Genomic DNA, 14487 nt, shown 5'->3' on the forward strand with positions numbered 1-14487 from the left:
AAAAGGTCTTTATAGGGTTTTGGTAATTGAGTGACAACCTAGGTAGACTAATTATGTTTATGTGAGATACATAGGTGATTAGTCCATAGGTATATGTGTGTGAGCAAGATATGCCATGAAGGTAAAAATGGCTTGGAGATGTTGCAAAGCTCACACATGTGATGATGAAGGAGCTCATTGCACATGAGACATGACATTGAGTCATGTGATCAAGGTAGAGAAGATCAAGATAGGACTTGGCTTGATGGACCAATTGCAAGCGTGAAGGGCAAGTCAGAGGCTTTGGAGTGATGGACCACGTGGCGGTGAAGCTTGAGCAAGACTTGGCGCCGATGGACGAAGGCAATGGTGAAAAGTAAGTGAAGTCAAGATCGATGAACCAATATGATCACATGATGATATGAAGTGGATCATATCATTGTTGATCATGTTGGTGCATGTGTTGCATCAACATTGGAGGAGATGGAATGGAATGCGCAAGGCAAAGGTATAACCTAGGGCATTTCATTCCACCGGTCATAGGTGTATAGAGAAGTTTATGACCGGATTTAGGATAGATGGCTGTACTATCAAGATGGGAAAACTTGTTTGCATATCGGTCATCTAGTGCCACTCGAGTGATTTAACTTTACATCGTCACTAGGATTGAGTGGCGTGGCAAGTTGAGTGGCTAATCCTTTGGAAAATGATTATGAAAATGCTAACACACATACACATAGTGGTGTACACTTGGTGGTGTTGGCACATTTGCAAAAGAGATGAAGTTAGAGTTGATATGGATCAACTCAGTGATGAAATGGAGGTGAGAAAGGTCCCATAGAGTGGACCGGACTCTGGTCACGCAGTGACCGGATGCTGGGTTCCAGCGTCTGGTCAGTAGTGGTAGTCAGCGCAGGCGTCAGTCATCGACTAGACGCTGGCGCTGGAAGTGACTGAACACTGGCCATATGTGTCCGGTCAGGGTGACATGTGGTGACACAGGCAGAGCAGAGAAGCTGGAAGTGACCGGACGCTGGCGTTGCGTCCGATCGCGACCGACCAAAAACTTCCGGTCATGTCTGGTACCTTACTGGAAATGACCGGACGTTGGGGTTGTTGCGTCCGGTCAGTTCAAGCTATAGTGTCTGGTCAACAGATGACCATTGAGATTAGGTGAATAGTATTTGAAGTAGGGGACACGTGGCGTGCATCGCACGACCAGACGCTATGGTCTAGTGTCCGGTCGATCGGACCGGAGCGTTCGGTCGTCCTGAGTTTTGCCCAATGAAAGGGTAATGGCTAGTTTAGCCCATGGGGCTATAAATAGATGGTGGCCTCGGGCATGGCTGTAGCAGAGCACCTCAGGGGACTTTGTGTCCATGCTTGTGAGTGTTTAGGAGCCCTCCATCTCACATATGCTTGATTGTGATCATCCGATTGTGTGAGAGAGTGATTCTAGTGTGATTACATCATAAGGTTGCATCGAGTGGCACTAGGTGATCGAGTTGCAAGTCGGTGGTGCTTGTTACTCTTGGAGGTTGCCACCTCCTAGACAGCTTGGTAGTGGTCTCCGTTGAAGCCCGTAAGAAGCTTGTGCGGTGCTTCGGAGAAGAGCTTTGTGAGGGGCATTGTGCTCGCCCTGCGGGAGCCACGAAGAGCAACTCTAGTAAAGCATGTCATTGAGCTACCCTCACTCTTTGGGGTAGGTTCTTGCGGTGCCCGACATGTGGGCTTGGTGGGTGATGCCAATTAGTCGCCGAACCACCAAGTGAGCGATCGACACAACGGGGACTAGCGTGTTGGCAAACATATGAACATCGGGAGAAAAATCATCATATCAACCTTGTTCTTCCCGTTGGTTTGCATCCTCGTTACACAAGCTTGGAATTACTTTTATATACATTGTGCTTGTGTAGTTGCTCTTGTAATTAGTTAGCTTATGTAGCTTACTAGTTATCTTCTTGCTCGTGTAGCATAGAAGTAGCTCCCTTGCATGGCTAATTTGGTTTGTGTAACCCTGTTAGTCATATTGCTTAGTTTGTGTAGCTAAGTAATTGCGTTCTCTAATTTGGTATTGGTTGCCTTGTTATTGAGCATTGCTAGTGAGCTTAGTTAGCCTTGTGCTTTTGCTTACTAGTTTGTGTAGGAGCTCCCTTGTTGCTTAAAGTACTAGTGGCATAGGTTTATGTGACCTTGCTCCTAGAATTGATTAGGTGAGCTCTAGATAGTTCGGCACCTTTGTTGCTTAATTAGTATCTTTAGAAGGTGCTAGAGAACATAGATAGAGGGGTGTAGTCTTGGCTAGACCGACAGTTATAATTCCACACTTGTTTTGGTTAGCCAACGCGATTAATTTTAGGAAGGACTATTTACCCCCCCCCCCTCTAGTTCACCATCTCAACCATTCAAGTGGTATCAGAGCTAGGTCTCTCATTTATGGTCTTCACTGACCCGAGAGGATGGCATCTAGTGGGCTAGATGTTTGTGAGATACATTTTTTATGGCACAAACTTTGCACTTTGAAAAATCACATGCTTGATCATTTTTGTGCAAAGGGACCTAAGTTTTGGTGGATTGTCACTAGTGGTCTCACTCATGTCTTGGACCATAGAAATCTCACCAAAGCTCAAAGAGTTCTCTATAAACTTGATGCACATGCTTGTTGTTTTCTAATGGATGCATTGAGTTTTGATTTGATGAAACAAGTAAACTACACGGGAACCGCTCGTGAGATATGGGAGTCCATCAAGTGCACCTTCGGTGATTCCTCTACATGGGATGATGGCAAGTTCAAGAAGGAGGAGCCCTAGAAGGAGGCACATGAGGATCTTGAGCATGACCACAACTCTATGATTATGGAAGATTGCTCCACCACATGGTCAAGTGATGATGATGATCAATCCACTACAAGTTCACTTGGCAAGATTGATGATGCCACAAGTGTTGCAAATGATGATGTTACCCCATGCACACTTGATGGTTATGATTAAGGTTGGATGAAAAACTCAAAACTCGCTAGCTCGCTCGACTCGCTCATTAATGGCTTGACTCGAGCTCGACTCGTTTAATAATGAGCCAACTCGTTTTATAATGAGCCAGCTCGGTTTATAACGAGCCAGCTTGAGCCAGCTCATGAGCTGCTCACGAGCCATAATGAGCCAGTCAATTATCAAGCTAGCAACTGAAATTGGGTCGGCCCATATGGCCCATCAAGCCAGCAACTGAAATTAGGCAGCTCGGCCCAGCCCATTCGTGAAACCCTAACCACACATGACACACCAGCAGCCGCAGCACGTAGGCAGAGGCAGTCGACTCCACTTCTAGTCTTCCACTGTAGTCACAGACAGTCACAGTCTTTTCCCTTCCCCCTCCTGACCCCTGACCCCGAGCCGCCGCACACCGCACGCGCTCGGCCGCACCGCACGTAGGCACGCAGCTCCTCTCCGGTCTCCCATCTCCACACGCAGCTCGCCGGCTTGCCCCATCCCATCCTGAGCTCGAGCTGGTCATGGAGGATGAGGAAGAGGTCCGAGGGATGCTTCCTCCGGTGGCGGCAAGTCTTGAATCAAGGAGCAAACACAAGATGGTGCCGCCCTCGATAGGCAATCGTGGTGGCCGCGGTCGTGGTCGAGGATCCATAGCCGCAAAGTCCACTACTCCATCGGCCTCCATATCAGTAGAAACGGATACGGTATGTATTTTTCTTGATGCTTTGATCTGTAGGAGATGTAGCCTAGAATGTGTCATGTGTGTGATTCGTGTGAACATGTGCAACCGTGCAGGATGCCACTATGCCAATATATTTATGTTTATTCATATGAGCATATGTGATTTGTGTAATCTGTAGACTGTAGTCTGTACGCTAGTTGTGCAGCAAAATTGATTTTTGACATGTATGTAATCTATGTAGCAGCACATGGAGCCTTTGGCGGAGGATGAGGATGGCGGAGAGAACTTTGACATGAATGATGCTACCGCTATATCTGTAAGCATGCCGTCAGATGATGATGAAAGTTAGGAGGAGGAGGATGGAGATGATGTAAGCGTGCCATCAAATTCTTCAAAGGCAGCTAGAGGGCAGAAGAAATTGAAGGTTGGGGCTGGTATTCATTTATCTCCTTCTAAGACCAAGGTAAAGAGAGGAAAGAGGGCTGGTTGTTGGAAGTATTTCAAGGAGATAAGTGTTCAATCTGCGAAGGAGTTTGGTGTTATGGTGACAAAGGCTAAGTGTAGATTCTGTCATAAGAGTTATGTATACCATCCAAGGGGAGCAACTTCACAGCTGAACCGCCACCTTGCCCGCTACACACAGTTTCAGAATAAGCTTGCTAAGGCTAAACAACAACTTGCTCAAGGTACACTTAACTATGTTGCAGATGATGGCTGTCTTGTTGTTAATCCTACTGAATATGACCATGAGCACACTAGAAAATTGATTGCAAAGATGATAATTGTCCATGAGTATTCGTTTAGGATGGTTGAGCATAAATGGTTTAATATCTTGATGAAGTGGATGAATAGCAAGTATGAATGTATTGGTAGGAAGACTATTAAAAATGAATGCATGAAAGTTTATGAATCTGAGAAAGAGCAGCTAAAGAAGAGTCTTAGAGAGGCTGAATCAATAAGTTTGACAACTGATTTGTGGACATCCAATCAAAATGTTCAGTACATGTGTTTGGTGGCACATTACATAGATAGTGATTGGGTTTTGCAATGCCGTGTTCTTAACTTTATTGAGTTAGATCCTCCCCACACCGATTTAGTGATAGCTCATGCTGTTTTTGAGTGCTTGGTGGAATGGAAAATAGAGGATAAGGTTATGTCAATCACCCTTGATAATGCTTCAAATAATGATACTGCTACTACAAATTTGTCAGCCAAGCTGCTTGCTAGAAAGAATGGTCAGTTTGATCCCCAATATTTTCATGTTCGTTGTGCTGCTCACATAGTCAATTTGGTTGTTCATGATGGTCTAGACCAAATAGAAGGTCTCATAAGTGACCTAAGGAATACTGTGAAATATTTCAAGAGGTCTCCAAGTCGCCTGTACAAATTTGTAGAGGTTTGCAATTATTATGCTATTAAAGTTGGGAAATGTTTGTCTCTTGATGTTAAAACAAGGTGGAACTCAACATATAAAATGCTTGACACTTGCATTGAGTATAGGTCTGCATTTGGTTATTATGCTCAAGTAGACCAGAACTATGCATGGAAACCTACAGAATCTGAATGGAACATATATGAGAAGATTAGACCAATTCTAGGAGAGATGGCTGGAGCAACCACTGCATTTTTAGGATCAGTTTACCCTACTACTAATGTCTTCTACCCTTACATTTTGAAAGTCAAGATTGCATTGTTAAAGGCAAAAAATTCTAAGGACCCATATTTAAAGAAAATGACTGCTGCAATGTTAGACAAATTTGATAAATATTGGGAAGAGAAGAACAATGTAATGGTTATTGCTACAATCCTTGACCCTAGGTTCAAAATGAGATATATTCAGTTCTATTTTAGTCAGCTTTATGACTCCTCAAGGTGTGAACAAGAGGTTGCTGATATAAAAAAAGAGTTAGAAGAGCTCTACAAGAAGCATGAGTTGGAGCAACGCCGGAAAATGGGTGATAGTAGCAGCTCATCAACCACTCAATCAACCTCATCATCAAAGGAAACAACCAGCTCAGTGGCTTGTCTTGTTTCAAGTGAATTTCAGTCTTTTCTAGAGTCAAGTGCTTCAGAAAGTTCAAAATCTGAGTTACTTATCTACCTAGATGAAGCAAACCATCCTTTACATGATAAGAATTTTAACTTACTTCACTATTGGAAGGTGAATGCTCTTAGATTTCCTGTTGTGTCTAGTATGGCAAAGAAGTTCTTGGCTGTCCCAGCTAGCAGCATATCATCTGAGTCCACTTTCAGTTGTGGAGGTAGAATTCTCGATGACTATAGGAGTTCTTTGAAGCCAGCGACAGTTCAAGCACTAGTTTGTGCATCTAGCTGGATACTAGGTTCTAAAAGTCCTCCTATTATTCTGGTATGTGATTTTTAGTCTATTTTTCAACTCCATTTTTCCCAAAGTTTGTGTATGTAATGCTTAATTCTTTTACTGTTTTTATAGGGAGAAGATGGTGATGATGGTGACATTGAGAGTGTGGAGCTTCCCAGCAGTGTGGTGGAAAGCAACTAGTAAGTCTATTTTAGAATGTCCAGCACTGTGGTGGATATCATATTTGTTCTCACTTGATGTGTTCTTCACATATAGGTTACAAGATATAAAGGGGGAACATAACTAGGGACCTAACGACCTGTTGGCTGTGCTCCATGGCTGCTTTTGACTTGCTTTTGGTGTATATATATTACCTGCAAAACTGATTAGTTTACCACTCAAGCTGTAGCTCATTTATTTTGCTTCGTTCTTGAATTCTGTATGGATGAATGGGTGATGTACTGATGTGTAAACTATATGAGTACGAGTGTATGACTATCATGGACTCATGGTCATGGTCGTGGTGGGCTGGCTGGACAAAAACTTTATGGAATTGTGGATCAATCGATGGATGGATTATATTCTCTATTGTTAAATTTATAAGTACTTTGTGTTTGTTGCTCACTAGCTTTTATAATCTTCCTGTATCGTGTTTTTAAGATTTGGCTCATGAGCCAAACGAGCTAGCTCGAGCTTTTTAGTGAGCCGAGCCGAGCTACTCTGTTGCCTCGTTTGTATAACGAGCCGAATCGAGCCAGTATGTTAACAAGCCGAGCTATAATGAGCCGAGCTATAACGAGCCGAGCTGGCTCGATATCTAGGCTGAGTTATGATGATGGATCATGCCCAGATGACATTGCTACTACAAGCTCTCCTACTTCACCACATTGCTTTATGTCACAAGGTGACATCAAGGTATCAAATGATAATGTGGTTGATCATGTTGATTTATATGATGAGCTTGTTAGTAGACTTACTAGCATGACCATGTCTTTAGAAAATGAGAAGGTTAAAACATTGAAATTAGAAAATGAAAACTCATTTCTAAAGAACTCTTGTGAAGAACATAAGAATTTACTTGATGCTTTCAAATCTTCACATGATGAGCTAAAATTGAATCATGAGACACTACTTGCATCTTATGATGAATTATTAGAACAACATGCTTCTCTCATTAAAGTGTTAACAAAGAAACTTAAAAATAGTGAGAGCTCATCACATGGGTCAATTGATCAATCACATATTGTTGCTAACCCTTGTGATGTAGGCAAGAAGCATGTATCCACCTCTTATGATGATTTATTAGCTATGCCATATTCTTCGCATAAAGATACTTGTTCTACTTCTATGTCTTGTGAGACTAACCTTTTGAAGGAGAACAATGAGCTCAATGAACAAGTGAAGAAATTGAGCAACAAGTTAGAGAGGTGCTACAACTCTCAAGTCACCTTTGAGCATATGTTGAAGACTCAAAGAAACTTTGGTGACAAGAGTGGAGTCGGCTTCAAGACTAGCAAAGTCAATCATCAAGAAAGCCACAATGACATAAGTGACATTGTCTTCAACAAGAGCAAGATCAAGGGCAAAAGATGGTGTAAGAGAAGATATGAAAGAGAGATGAAGAAGCAAGAACAAGAGAAGCTCTGTCATTTCATATGCTTCAAGTGCCATAAAGCAGGACACCTTGCAAATGGTTGCCCCAATAAAGAAAAGCTCAAGTTGAAGAAAGAAGAAGAGAGGCTAAGGCATGTGAAGTGCTTCAAGTGCCGCACTTGGGTCATCTTACCTCAATGTGTCCAACCAAACAATTGGTAAAGCAACAAGTGAAGCCTCAACCAAAGCCATAAGTTGAGCAAGAGAAGACACCCCAAGAGCAAATCAAGATCAACCATGAAGATGGTGGTGATTTGATGATAAAGAAGAAGAAAACAAGAAGGGGTAGAAAGGCAAGGCATCCAATGCAAACTCAAGATGCTAAGATGATGAGCAAGAATGAAGATGAGAAGAAAGATTATGCTTACATCAAGTGCTTCAAGTGTGGAAGTATGTGATACTTTGCCTCTAAGTGTCCTACCAAGCTTGAGAAGAAGGCTCAAGCAATCCATGAGAGGCAAGGCAATGAGAAGCACCATATGAGCAAGGAAGAGAAGGCTTAATAAAAAAGAAAGTGCTACTCATGCCGGGAAAGGCGACACATGGCACATTTATGTCCCCTAGGTGACATTTCTAAGCCTATTTCAATTGTTGATAATAATGTACTTAGAAAGTATGGTAATGGTACCTCTATGGTTGCTATTGTAAAACATCCTGCTATTCATACTAAGGCTATGCCTAAGTATGTTGCACCTAACTTGAGAGGACCCAAAATTGTTTGGGTACCATCAAAAGGTGGATGATTGTTTGTAGGTACCATCGGCATTTGAGGCTTGGTTCAAATGATATTCACCTTGTTGATCATATAGTTGAGCCAAGTATTGCTAAGAGATGATCATTATCCCAATGCCATGACAAATTGAGTGAAGTCCAAATGTGCTACAACATACAAGTGTCAAATTCAAGTTATTAGTGATTCATTGGATATATTTGATGATTTGCAAATAATTGAGTTGAATCTTGCAAGTTGGATGATCATGAGCTAACCAAGGTATATCTCTTGTTAATCATTTCATTTGGGGTGCATATGAGTTGATTGAATTGGATAAAAATGCAATATTGCTTGCTATGAGATGATTGAATGGATAATTGATTGGTAATCAAGTTTGGATTGATTTATGTTGGATAAATTTATGAGATGATTTTTAGTAAGTGGTTTGAATGGATATATGTCTTATGAAAGTATTCAAATAAGTTAGTTTCAAGATTGATTCATATTTGATGAAGTATAGCTCAAGTGATTGAAATCTGTCCTATATTTTAAAATCTAAGTGAGCTGTAATCTTAGCCATGTTTGAGTGATCAAAACTTATTGGATTGGCATAAAAATTGGTGTGCATGCTCTAGACTTATGGTATAAGATGCTATATAAATTTCATGAGAATTGGATAAGAGATGCTTCAGTTTTGGAGTGAATCTTATCAGCTATAGTGCAGCAGTTTTCAGCGTGTAGCAGTGGTGGAAGAATTGAAATCTAGTAGTAATCTAGAAGTCAAATGAACCTCAAATTTTTATAGCTGCTAGATAACTTAGTAATGCACACCTCCACCAAATTTAGTGGTATTTAGATTTGTACTTTGGGAGATATCCTTATTTCTTTGAAGGGTACAAAATCTGCCAGAAAAGTGCTAAATGTTGGATTGATCTAGAGTCACTTTGATTGAAAGGTCCTTAAGTTGGAAACATGTTTATAAGTAATTGAGGTACCTAAGTTTAGTTTTGAAATAATCTAGAAGCATGACAAGAAAAGAGTACAAGGCCATTTGATTGTGGAGTGTACTTTGCACACTTTTGGTACTCAAGACGAAGATCAAGATCAAACTCAAGTTGAAGATAGAGTTTAAGTTCTAGATATGATTAGAGATCATTCGGTAGAAAGAAAAAGACTTAAACAAGTAGAAAGAAAAAGACTTAAAGAAGGAATCAAGATTACTCATCCAGTTAAGTCCATCACTTGGATCAATCAATCAAGTCATTTCAAGTGAGTGTCAAGGATGGTTCTTGGAGAGAGGTCACTTCTCCCTAGTGTAGGGGCTTGCCGCCTTTGAGTAGGTAAACCAAGTGTGGTACTTGGAAGGCTAACATGAAAGTGGTGATTCGAGGGTCATTTGAGATGCTTAGTTGAAGCAATCAAAATGATTGATCAAGAAAAGCAAGCAGCACCCAAAAAGAGAGCTAATCATGATATTTCAAGTGGTATTCACACATTGACGCTCTCATGCAAGCATTGATCAAAAGATGAAGCAAGCCAACCACAACAAGAAAGTGCACTTGATCATAAGTGGTATTCATTTTATATGGGTGAAGAGTGAAATTCAAAATGGTGTCTATTGGTCTTCACCAAGCTTATAATTGGACTTCACATTGCTATTGGAGTAATGAATTGGAATCTATGTGACTATCCTCTACTCCAACATAGCAAAGGTATCATTGTAATGTGCATGATCATTTCATCCCTTACTAGTATATGGTTAGTGCATATAGTACATGCTTCATAGGATCATGCATAACAAATAAAATGTTTAAATTCATAGCCTACCACTATTGCTTGAATGATAAATTGATCTAGTGGTTAGTATATGAATTTGTTTATGAGCTAGTAAAACCAATTACTTGACTTAATTTGGATTGCTAACAAGTGACAAGTACAACATTGGCAAGATAACCCTTACAAGAGGTGTGAAGAAGCTTGTCATTGGTTCAAACCGGACTTGGAAGCTTAAGCAAATCAATTTAGTTCAAGTCAATCATAGAAGCTCATGACAGTGATAAGAGTACAAGCACAAGACAACAATGCAAATGGATATCTAGTTTGTTTGATACAAGTGGTATCTAGACTCAAGTATTTCATCAAGAATCTATAAGTAATGTCTAGATCAACTCACAAGTGATATCCTATAAGTGGTACTCATGAAGATAGCAAATGTTCAAGAAATGGTTTTTATTGATAAATCCAATAAGTGGTTCCATACTAGAAGATTCTTTCAAGTGGTATCACATCTACACATGGTATCAATCATGCAAGATGATAGTTCCACAAGTGATCCTCAACTTTAAGTGATCATCAAATGAAGAATGCATCCCTCGCCTACAAGAGCTCAAGTATATCAAATGGATGACCCATGCTATCACATAGGGGGAGGTGTCCCACAAATTGATCTCAAGATCAAAAATCTTATGTGTGGTATCTCAAGAAGCCCTACACAAGATACAAGTGGTACAAGTTGCAAGTGGTATCTACAAGTGGTGTCATTCCAACAATCAAGTGATGTCCATAAAAAATGCAAGATTCAAGCCTCAACCATCTACCCCAAATGTATACCTTTGTATCAATGAGAAGCTCACCTTTTATGGAAATTAATGACAAAGGGGGAGAGATTGTACAAAGATATGAAAGCTTTGAGATTGAGATTGTACAAGGGGGAGAGATAAGATATAAAAGCTCAAAGAAGTAGAGGTTGGACATGGACATGGACAAAAAGGGATGGATCAAAATTCTTGGACAAGAGAAGCACACAAGTAGGGGGAGCAAGCTCGTGAACTTTGATTGATTACATTTGATATGTGCATATTCATGTGCTTACTTGCATTGCATAAGCTTTCAAATTCAATATGCATGCATGTGTGGTGTATGCTAGTTGTAGAACTTGAATGATGATTTGATAACTAGCATGTATAGAATGATAGCTAGACACTTAGTATGCTTTTCAAGTAATGATAGTACCTTGCTTTTAATGTTGATCTCATAGGGTATCTAGTGCTTTTATTTCCAAGTGATATCTAGCTAACCATGGTGCTAAGGATGAACTTAAAGGTGCAACTCCGATCGGTACACGCTTCAAAGGTTTATTCTATACACCTTAGCATCATTTAGTAGTAATTACTCTCCCATAATTTCAATCTATGCATATGTGCGAGCTTCAAAACAAACACTATAGCACATATGTAGGGGGAGCTAATACTACCATTTCGGGTTTATGGTACTTGTCCAAAATCATTTATACATGGTAAAATTGCTTGGGCAAGCAACATGAATTCATAAGAGCTTAATTTCTATATCTTTGTAGAGTTATCATCAATTACCAAAAAGGGGGAGATTGAAAGGTCCTTATGGGGTTTTGGTAATTGAGTGACAACCGAGGTGGACTAATTGTGTTTATGTGAGATACACAGGTGATTAGTCCATGGGTATATATGTGTGAGCAACATATGCCATGAAGGTGAAAATGGCTTGGAGATGTTGCAAAGCTCACACATATGATGATGAAGGAGCTCATTGCAATGAGACATGACATTGAGTCATGTGATCAAGGTGGAGAAGATTAAGATAGGACTTGGCTTGATGGACCGGTTGCAAGCGTGAAGGGCAAGTTGGAGGCTTTGGAGCGATGGACCACGTGGCGGTGAAGCTTGAGCAAGACTTGGCGCCGATGGATGAAGGCAACAGTGAAAAGCAAGTGAAGTCAAGATCGATGAACCAATATGATCATGTGATGATATGAAGTGGATCATATCATTGTTGATCATGTTGGTGCATGTGTTGTATCAACATTGTAGGAGATGGAATGGAATGCGCAAGGCAAAGGTATAACCTAGGACATTTCATTCCACCAGTCATAGGTGTGTAGAGAAGTTTATGGATTTAGGATAGATAGACGTACTATTAAGAGGGGCAAACTTGTTTGCATATCGGTCATCTAGTGCCACTCGAGTGATCTAACTTTGCATCGTCGCTAGGATTGAGTGGCGTGGCAAGTTGAGTTTCTAATCCTTTGGAAAATGATTGTGAAAATGCTAACACACATACACATAGTGGTGTACACTTGGTGGTGTTGGCACATTTGCAAAGGAGATGAAGTTGGAGTTGATATGGATCAACTCAGTGATGAAATAGAGGTGAGAAAGGTCCCATAGAGTGGACCGAACTCTGGTCACGTAGTGACCGGACGCTGGGTTCTAGCATCCGGTCAGTAGTGGCAGTCAGCGGGCAGGCGTCGGTCATCTATCGAACGCTGGCACTAGAAGTGACCGAACACTGGCCGTATGTGTCCGGTCAGGGTGACGTGTGGTGACGTAGGCAGAGCAGAGAAGCTGGAAGTGACCAGACACTGGCACTGTGTCCGATCGTGACTGACCAGACACGTCCGGTCATTTCTGGTACCTTACTGGAAACGACCAGACGCTGAGGTTGCTGCGTCCGGTCAGTTCAAGCTACAATGTCCGATCAATAGATGACTGTTGAGATCGGGTGAACAGTATTTAAAGTAGGGGACATGTGGCGTGCATCGCACGATCGGACGCTGTGGTCCAGCGTCCGGTCGATCAGACCGGAGTGTCCGGTCGTCTTGAGTTTTGCCCAGTGAAGGGGTAATGGCTAGTTTAGCCCGTGGGGCTATAAATAGAAGGTGGCCTCAGCCATGGCTATAGCAGAGCACCTCAGGGGACTTTGTGTCCATGCTTGTGAGTGTTTAGGAGCCCTCCATCTCACATATGCTTGATAGTAATCATCTGTTTGTGTGAGAGAGCGATTCTAGTGCAATTGTATCGTGAGGTTGCATCGAGTGGCACTAGGTGATTGAGTTGCAAGTCGGTGGTGCTTGTTACTCTTGGAGGTTGCCACCTCCTAGACAGCTTGGTGGTGGTCTCCATTGAAGCCAGCAAGAAGCTTGTGCGGTGCTCTAGAGAAGAGCTTTGTGAGGGGCATTGTGCTCGCCCTGCGGGAGCCGCGAAGAGCAACTCTAGTAAAGCGTGTCATTGAGCTACCCTCACTCTTCGGGGTAGGTTCTTGCGGTGCTCGACGTGTGGGCTTGGCGGGTGATGCCAATTTGTCGCCGAACCACCAAGTGAGCGGTCGACACAACATGGACTAGCGTGTTGGCAAACACGTGAACCTCAGAAGAAAAATCACCGTGTCAACCTTGCTCTTCCCGTTGATTTGCATCCTCGTTACACAAGCTTAGAATTACTTTTATATACATTGTGCTTGTGTAGTTGCTCTTGTAATTAGTTAGCTTGTGTAGCTTACTAGCTACCTTCTTGCTTGTGTAGCATAGAAGTAGCTCCCTTGCGTGGCTAATTTGGTTTGTGTAACCTTATTAGTCACATTGCTTAGTTTATGTAGCTAAGTAATTGCGCTCTCTAATTTGGCATTGGTTGCCTTGTTATTGAGCATTGCTAGTGAGCTTAGTTAGCCTTGTGCTTTTGCTTACTAGTTTGTGTAGGAGCTCCCTTGTTGCTTAAAGTACTAGTGGCATAGGTTTGTGTGACCTTACTCCTAGAATTGGTTAGGTGAGCTCGAGATAGTTCGGCACCTTTGTTGCTTAATTAGTATCTTTGGAAGGTGCTAGAGAACATAGATAGAGGGGTGTAGTCTTGGCTAGACTGATAGTTATAATTTCGCACTTGTTTTGGTTAGCCAACGCGATTAATTTTAGAAAGGACTATTCACCCCCTCTAGTCCACCATCTCGACCCTTCAATAGCCAATCTCACATAGTTCTCCCACAGGTCTGCACACCCTATTGGGATCATCTTCCTAAGGATGTTGGGAGGGGAACCTAGGTGAAGTACACCCTCCACTGCGATGCCATCATCATCAGCAGCTCCATGGCAATGTAGCTCTTCGCGAGCCCTTGCAACCAACTCACTAAATGATGGCTTCTTATTTAATAACACAGGCAAGCTTTGCATGTCAACAAACTCAACATATCCATAGCGATATTTTTCCACGGTGCCTCCATGATATATGCTCACTAGATTGTTCATCTAGTAGTTCAAACAAAAATTAAAATACAGTTCGTTTAGTCCAAAGTAGCTGCTATATAGTACCTCTCTAATAGATACTAACCAACTACACCCTAAATAACT

At 41.7% G+C, this 14487-nt stretch overlaps 1 protein-coding gene across 1 annotated transcript; it reads left to right on the forward strand.

Annotated features, from left to right (window-relative positions):
• The first annotated feature begins 4189 nt into the window (after positions 1–4189).
• Positions 4190–6169, forward strand: LOC136474162 (zinc finger BED domain-containing protein RICESLEEPER 2-like). Its single transcript, XM_066471757.1, has 2 exons — positions 4190–6016; positions 6101–6169. Exons 1-2 carry the CDS (start codon positions 4190–4192, stop codon positions 6167–6169), a joined length of 1896 nt encoding a protein of 631 aa, XP_066327854.1.
• The last annotated feature ends 8318 nt before the right edge of the window (positions 6170–14487 follow it).

This window comes from Miscanthus floridulus, chromosome 1, assembly GCF_019320115.1.
Source record: "Miscanthus floridulus cultivar M001 chromosome 1, ASM1932011v1, whole genome shotgun sequence".
Lineage (NCBI taxonomy): Eukaryota > Viridiplantae > Streptophyta > Magnoliopsida > Poales > Poaceae > Miscanthus > Miscanthus floridulus.

Coding starts and splice junctions, on each gene's coding strand:
- LOC136474162 (XM_066471757.1), top strand. CDS start 4,190: ATGGTGACAAAGGCTAAGTGTAGATTCTGTCATAAGAGTTATGTATAC. Junction 6,017..6,100: donor AAAGTCCTCCTATTATTCTG/GTATGTGATTTT, acceptor CTGTTTTTATAG/GGAGAAGATGGTGATGATGG.